This window comes from Eretmochelys imbricata, chromosome 1 (assembly GCF_965152235.1).
Source record: "Eretmochelys imbricata isolate rEreImb1 chromosome 1, rEreImb1.hap1, whole genome shotgun sequence".
NCBI lineage: Eukaryota > Metazoa > Chordata > Testudines > Cheloniidae > Eretmochelys > Eretmochelys imbricata.
Window position 1 is genome coordinate 292,431,539 of NC_135572.1, and position 7,489 is coordinate 292,439,027.

A 7,489-nucleotide genomic window follows, 5' to 3' on the forward strand; every position below is an offset into this window, starting at 1 on the left:
TGAAACTTCCCTTGGAAGCCTCTCAGTGATACCTTGATTTAGAAAAATCTCTCAAAAAAAAAAAGTCTCCCTTTTTTTGTTTTCGCATTATCTCTGTCATCCCTTTGCTGATTTTCCTAATTATTCTTTTAATTAACTTTAAAATTAGAGCACCAATTATGAGTACCTTCAGTTCCCCTGGACATCACTAGGGGAGGTAAGGTGAACAATGGTAACTCCTACTTCCACAGGAGCTGCAAACACTCAGCATCTCTCATCACCAGACCCTAGGAGTTGCTGAACAAATTATATGTAGAGGGACCAATCCTCAAAAGAGGGGGGAAGATCAGAACAGCTGTAACACAAAAATGCCTGTGCTTGCAGTCCTTACTCAGCCACAACTGCCAGTGACTCAATGGGAATTTAGCCTGAGTACGGTGCAGGACTGGCTCTCTGGAAAATAACTAGCCTTACTTCCTAACAGAAGCATGCAAAGGTCTCTGGTATGCTAATTATTCACTCTAACTTCTCCTTACTGGCAATCAGCAAGCTACAAGACGCGGGGACCCTAGCATGAAAGTTCGGTATAGGATTAAAATGAATCCCTGCTCAGTGCTCTAAATAATGGTCACGTCAGAGCAGACCTTCTCTCTCAACTGCATCTCATAATCAAAGCGTCTAAAGGGTAGAAATGTCAGTGGCAAGATCTACAGCATGAAAAGAACTCCATACACTTGAGAACGCGACTCAGAGCTGAACCGTACCAGGTCCTAGCGCCCAGCCGAGCTCCCTCTTCTTTAAGTGGAAAGTTAGTAACGATTTTTCTGTCACGTTTGGGTTACGTCTAACCTCAGGGATCCTGCCCCGGCCACTGACAGGCTTCTCGAGGACAACTGGCGATGGGGAGCTGACGGATGCATTTCACGCCCAGCGCTTGCAAAAGTTAACTGTAATTTGGCACCACCTTGAACATTTAACTTAATACTCCCGCCGCGTTCGGAGTCCCCGGCAAACTCCTTGCCCCACTAGCGGTGCTTTATTAAGGGTGTGATCCCTAGAGATTGTTTTTATAGTCATGTTAAATCCATGTTTAGAAAAAGGAGACTGAGGCTAAGGGGGGGACGACACCGGTAGCTGCCCATCCTGGGTCAGGGGGTGTCCCCTGTGGCTGCAGACTATGAGTCTGAGGATAACGGGGCATCTATCACCTGGGGCGTTCATAGTTAGAGCAGCCCTTCAAGCTTCTCCCCTCTCCCCTCTATGGAAGCACATGCCGGTGATGGGGTGGGTCAGGTTTAGGGGGAGTAGCCGTACCTTCTCTCCCCGTGGAGCACATAGGAGCTGCGGAAGAAGCCCAGCAGCTCGTTCTCGATCAGGGCGCTGTAGATGATCTTGAGGTTGTAACTTCTCTGCGCCTCCAGGCTGCGGTTGAGGACCACCACGAAGACTTGGTTCTGCGGGTAGAGGAAGAAGCTGGAGACGCGCACGGCGCCGGAGAGCTTGTCCTCGGCTACTTGGACGGCCTGGATGTGCACGCGGTGGGCGTGGAGCACGATGTAGCGGCTGGCGTTCAGGCACTCGATCTGCACGTTCACCTCCCCGCAGAAGGTGAAGTTCTCCATGAAGGCGCTGAGCATCAGGTTATAGTGCAGGGGTCTCAGGTGCCGGGGCAGGCGCAACTGGGTCCAGGGCGGCGGCTGCCGTCGCCGCTGCCACTCCTCCTCCTCCTCGCCCGGCGCCTCCTCTTGGCGGCCGGGAGGCTCCCCAGCGTCGTGGTTGAGCCGGGCAGCCCCCGGGAGGCTCCCGTTGCCGCTCGCCCGGCCCGGGCTGTCTGCCGCGGCCGCCGCCGCCGTGCTGCACTCCTCGAAGCGCACGCTGAGCAGCACCGCGATCATGGTCACCACCAGCAGCGCCAGGATGGAGATGGCGAAGCCCAGCACCAGACGCTTGTGCACCGTGATGTGCCGCTCCGTGGTGCGGGGTCTCACCCCCACCGCGTCCGCCCACTGGCCCGAGAGCCCCCTGCTGCCGTTCCGCAGGGCGGCGTCCTCCTCGATCATCATGGGGGTGACGGACGCGCTCTTCTCCCGCTTCTGGTCCAGGGCCATCACAGCAGCGCCTCCCCCGGCTCCTCCCGCGGGGCCGCCGCCCCGCTGTGGGGCCACGCAGGCATGGGAGGCAGCGGGGAGCCGGGGCTGGGGGGAGGAACTGCCCGCCGGCGCTGCTGCTCCTCCTGCGGCTGTCACTTTCCGAAGAGCCACATCACACTTCTGGGAGTAGCCCCGGCCGGGGAAAGGCTCCTCTCAGTCCCCAGGAGGCTGGGGGGGGGGGGGGAGATCCCTGCCGCGGGGCCGCCCAGGGAGCGGGGCGGGCAGGCTCCGTGTGGCTGGGCGCAGCAGAGCACAACTTGGGCTCCTCTTCGGGGCGCTGCTGGGCACTTCACCACATGCTGCCGAGTGCGACTCTGCGCGCGGGGAGGGGAGAGGCGGGGGAGGCTCCCGCTCGCTCCCTCCCTCCGCCGCCGCTGCTCGCGAGAAACTCCCCTCCCGCTCAGTGCCCGCCGCTGCTGGGCCGGCTGCCCGGCGCCATGCGTGCGCCCCGCACCCGAGCTGCCACACGGGGTGGGGGGAGTGCCTGCCTGCCTCGCTCGGCCCTAGCCGAGGCTCCCCTGCTGGTTCAGCTCCGCCTTGCCCTCTTCTGCAGCCGCTGGAAGCGCCTGGGGGCTTTGGGACCGGACAGCGGCTCTGCCTCCCGCCCGCGCGTGGCGCGGCCGTGAGTGTCAAGTGCGGGGCTCGCTCTGCAAAGCGAGGTACAGCGCTTTCCCGCTTGGGTTGCATGAAGGCGGAGCGTGGGGGGGGGGAGATCAACGCACCCTCACCCCACTGCCAGCTGTTACTACGGCTGCTGTCAGTGACTGAGGGGGAGAAAAGTAACAGAGGAGGCGTGCAGCCGCTGGGGAGAGCCCGGTTTCGCGGGCTTCCTCCGAGCTGGCGCATAAGACACCCCCCCGCCCCATGGGAGGTCGCTGAGCTGCCTGCAAGAAGGGCCGTCAGTTGCTTCAGTGGCAGGAACCTCTCTACCATCCCCGGCCCAGCTCCCCGGCCGTGACTCAGCCTGTGTTTAACTAGTTTCTATATATATACACATATATGCAGGTGGAAGGAGAGGGAAGCCTCCCGGCTGATAAACACCCCCTGGCACAGGCAGATCCTGTGATGATAGGATGTGGTGTGTGTCAGATTACAGATCCTCCCCGCCACAGGATTTCTGGGATTATATGTGCGCGAATATATCCCCTGCATAAATATGGAACACGCACCATGTATTTCATTTAGATCTACTTCATAAAGAGTTGCTGAGTGCAGCTTTGAAGGGCAATAGTTGTATCATGCTAACCTAGGGGCTGATCCTAAGAAACACTTAAGAAGGTGAGTAATTTTACTCAGGTAAGTATTTTTATTTAAACCAATAGGATTTTGCTGCTGAGTAAGATTATTCACATGTATAAACGTTGGATGGAACCCCTAAGGAACAAAAGACTGGAGTCGGAAGGCCCTGATCCTCAAAGGGGGTATTCAAGCTCCTAACTTAATATAAATACCTTAGAGGGCCTAAATCCTCAATTTAAGGAAAGTACTTAAGCAGGTGCTTACATCCATCCTTATTCAGGACAGCACCTAAGCACGTGCTGAAATTTAGACATGTTCTTAAATCCCATTTTTATGACAGTTGGATTTAAGCAGGTGCTTAAATGCTATCCTGAATAGGGATGCTTTCCAAACTCAGGGGCTAACATATTTCTAGGGATGGGCCCCTACCTGCAAAATTCAGGTGCAGATTTTGAACACACTGCCTCTGTTCTTCCCAACCCCCAAAAGTATGTGTTATTTGGATCAGGCAGGTTGGTTCAGAACTTTGTCAACATTGGACCCATCTCCAAAAGTCAGCTCCAGCTCTGGATTTGTATTCCAGACACCCCTTTTCTCTTCTTCACTCTGCATTGTTCGGGCAACTGTCTCTGTATTTCATAATCAAAGCTATTAAGGCCCAAATCCTGCAAAGAATTCCATATGTGTTAAACTTAACACACTAAATTGAGTGGCAGCTACTCACAGTACATAAAGTTAAGGTTGTGTATAAGTCTTCATGGGATCAGGGCCGTATTTTCTATCCTGCAATAACGGTTCCAAAAAGTAACGTTTTAAAAATTACTTACACTTTTAAAAATATATAAGTAGAGCAAATCTTTTATACAGAGGTCTGTGGAATGGGATATAATGGCCATTTTGCCTTCTGAAAGCATGGCTGGTCTGAATTTGTGCTAATATACTACCTGCTTTAGAACTGCTGTTATAGGGAGTATAAATAGTTACCTGCTATCATTCAAGCCAATCAGAATTTAGAAAAAGAAAAAAAATAAAGGCTCTGTCTGGAATGATCAAAGCCCTAGTTTTTACTTTACAATGCAGTGTTACATACTGCAATAGTACAAAATAGAATATAGAGTGAAATATGTACAAAAGTCACCTATGAATTGTGATTATATGTTCTAGTTGATCTGTCCTGAGTAAAATCTCAGTCTTAACTACAGTTCCTCCATATTAATTGCGCTATTATCCAGCCACCTGTTCGGCAGAAAAACAAAAATCCTTTTAGTGGCTGTAAATAGGTTTCATTATATGTTGACGGTATAAGTTTGAGGCATATAGTAGAAAACTCTTGCCCTGTGATTTGAAAAAAATAACTGACACTGGGATAAAAAACCCAAAGCTGTAGGTTGAAAAATGTCAGTGTGTATATGTTTCATTAAACCCTTTAAAAATGGTCACAAAAGAAGTGTCTGGGTGCTTTTAAGTGTTTTGTATGTGGGCTGTCAATAACAGGCATCAGAGAGAAACACCATCTTCTGTACTATTTTTTTCCTGACATGTTTTCTAAGTTTACATATTTGTTCCTGTCAGCAGCTGAGGGAGACATTCAAGCAAAGTCCTGTTTTAAGGGTATAGTTAGTCTGAAATAGAACGGAATTTTTTTTGCTGTATTTTATAAGTTGCAAAGTTTTTTTTAAAATAAAATAATATTTATGCAACTTAGAGCAGGGAAGGAGCTAAAATTTTATTGGTGAACATTTTTGTGCAGGCTTCTCACAGAAGTAGCATGTTTGGTGTCTGAGACAGTTGGACTGTGTTTGGCAATCAATTCAACTATGCCAAATTTAGAGGGGAGTCTAAAGCAGTATAAGATGGCATAAGATATTCTAGTATTTTAGCATGTAGTTTGTGTCTTTATGTCTGAGATTTTCAAAATCAACTATGGAATTCAGTCACATAACTCAGGTTTGAAAATCTCAGGCCCCCTAAAACAGCTTGGGTCAATAGAAAAGGTGATGTGTAAAGGGTTAAGGACATGCCAGTAAGCAACTGTGGGTCTAACTCCTTCTAAGAAAGGCTATATTAGTGTAAATAACAGGCAGAGTACAGGAAGAAGGTTTAAGTAGAAAGAGCTTAGCCTCCTTTAGATTCACTTCTGATGTTGGTCCAGTAACTCATGCAGCGCTCTAAGGGTCTTCAATCTCCCCTCAGATCCTCACAGATCTAATATGTTGAATGACATATGTTAAAGAGGTTCTGCTAGCAGCTTCTCTGATAAGCAATTGAGGTGCCTGAATTATTCCATCATTCTAAAACCATACATTACCAGGTTAGCCATTTTCCATGTTCATAATTGTGGATCAGATACAGGTATTTTTAGCCAAACTCATAAGTTGTTAATACCATCTGAAATTGGCAGATCTCTGGCCATGTGTATATTACAGCACCTTGATGTAGAATAACATGAGTCTACATAGATGCATACCCTACAGAAAGCTCTTTATTTTGCAAAGTCTTTGTTCTCTTATTCACAGTGTAAGTCTATGAATGCATTTTGTACATAATGTCTTTGAAATTCACAGTCAGCTTGTCAGATGTCTCTGTGACTTTGCTGGAAAAGATATCAGATCATGGCTCACTTCTGCAGCAAAATCCTAATAATGACTCTCAGTTGTTCAAAACTTCCCTTAGGCCATCAACATCTTGTATGCAATCACATTTTATGAGCTATAGGATGAGATTTCAGTTACTTATACAAAACAAGAGAACACGTTGCACACCTTAACCAAATAAGTGTAGAGATGGTTCTCCCTAGACAAGTATGAGAAGAAACATGGATAAGCTTCAGATAATGCAGTTACCAATTCACTAGGTTATATTGTGTCCAGTGACTAGGGACCCCAATAAAGCTGGGGTATTTTTATGTTAAGGTTCCAGTGACACAAAATCAACACTCTGTATTCAAACTGGTGCTTTATAGTCTTAGCAGTAAGGCTCTGTAAATAAGCAACCTTACTGTATATCTTGCAGTTAGGTACAGTTTATTCATGGAACTGAACTTATCCAAACAGGGGATAAGAACATTATAACTTTCAGAAGACAAGTAGAACTTTTTCTACTTTGAGGCCTGAGTGATCAATGCTTCATTCACTTGTGTACATAAAAGATTTACAAACAAATTTTGTCTGACCGCTGAACAAATCTGCAGGAGTGGCAGGGCTCAAGGACCCTCCCCCATTTGCCTCCTGTGCAGTGACTAGGGACAACTGCAGTTCCTAAACTCATGTAAGTAAGGACTACACGGCTAGCCAGCTCAAAGTGACCAGGGAGGAGGCAGAGGTCCACCAATCCCTCCACTAGCTGAACCAGCCAGTCACAGAGGCAAGCACATACTGTACATTCGTAAGAGATAGGTATGCGAGGGGAAGTGCAAACAAGAGACTACGCCACTGGTCCCTTGTGTTTAAGAGGTACAATAAAGCTCTTAACTGATAGAGAGCCTGCTAACATTTCTGTCATGAATAGTATGTACATTTGATTTATAATGTATTTTAATTGCAAATTTATTTTTGGCAAATGTATTTGTTATACCTATAGTTCATGAACTGAGAATCCCCCAACACCAACCTGCAGGTCTGGGTACTCTAGGAACTATACAGCTGCTGGGGACTCCCCCACAGGAGGGCTATCCCCAAAAGGGGAGATTTCTGTTTCGTTGGAGCTGCCAGAGTGGTGCAAAGGGAGTAGATTGGGGCAGAGGTACTGCCCCTATGCCGTCGTATTTTTTCACAAGACATTTTCAGTGACATTCCAGATCTAATATGTGATGCTGATAAATATACCTTCTGCTTTATTTTCAGGAGTTATTGCGAAGAAAAATATTGGAGGAAATCATTCCCACTAAAAATCCAAGCAGCCACAATGCTAGATTATAACAGAAAATGTCTCTCACCATCCACTTTAAATGTTAACCCCACGCACCCAAAGTCACAGTAATGACCAAATCCTGCCCATGTGATTTATAGAAGTAATCCCATTTACTTCAGGGAAACCACCTACTTGACTAAGGTGAGTGAGATTTGGCCCTAAGCAATATTTTGTTTTGTTGTTTTGAAATAGGGATGACTAGATGACTATGT

At 47.8% G+C, this 7,489-nt stretch overlaps 1 protein-coding gene across 1 annotated transcript in view; it reads right to left on the bottom strand.

Annotated features, from left to right (window-relative positions):
* Window positions 1–2,087, bottom strand: part of TRHDE (thyrotropin releasing hormone degrading enzyme) — a 314,740-nt gene extending 312,653 nt beyond the window's left edge. Inside the window, exon 1 of the mRNA XM_077807737.1 lies at window positions 1,294–2,087. Coding sequence (XP_077663863.1) covers window positions 1,294–2,087 — 794 coding nt within the window. The remainder of the gene's footprint in view (window positions 1–1,293) is intronic.
* Between the last annotated feature and the right edge of the window lie 5,402 nt (window positions 2,088–7,489).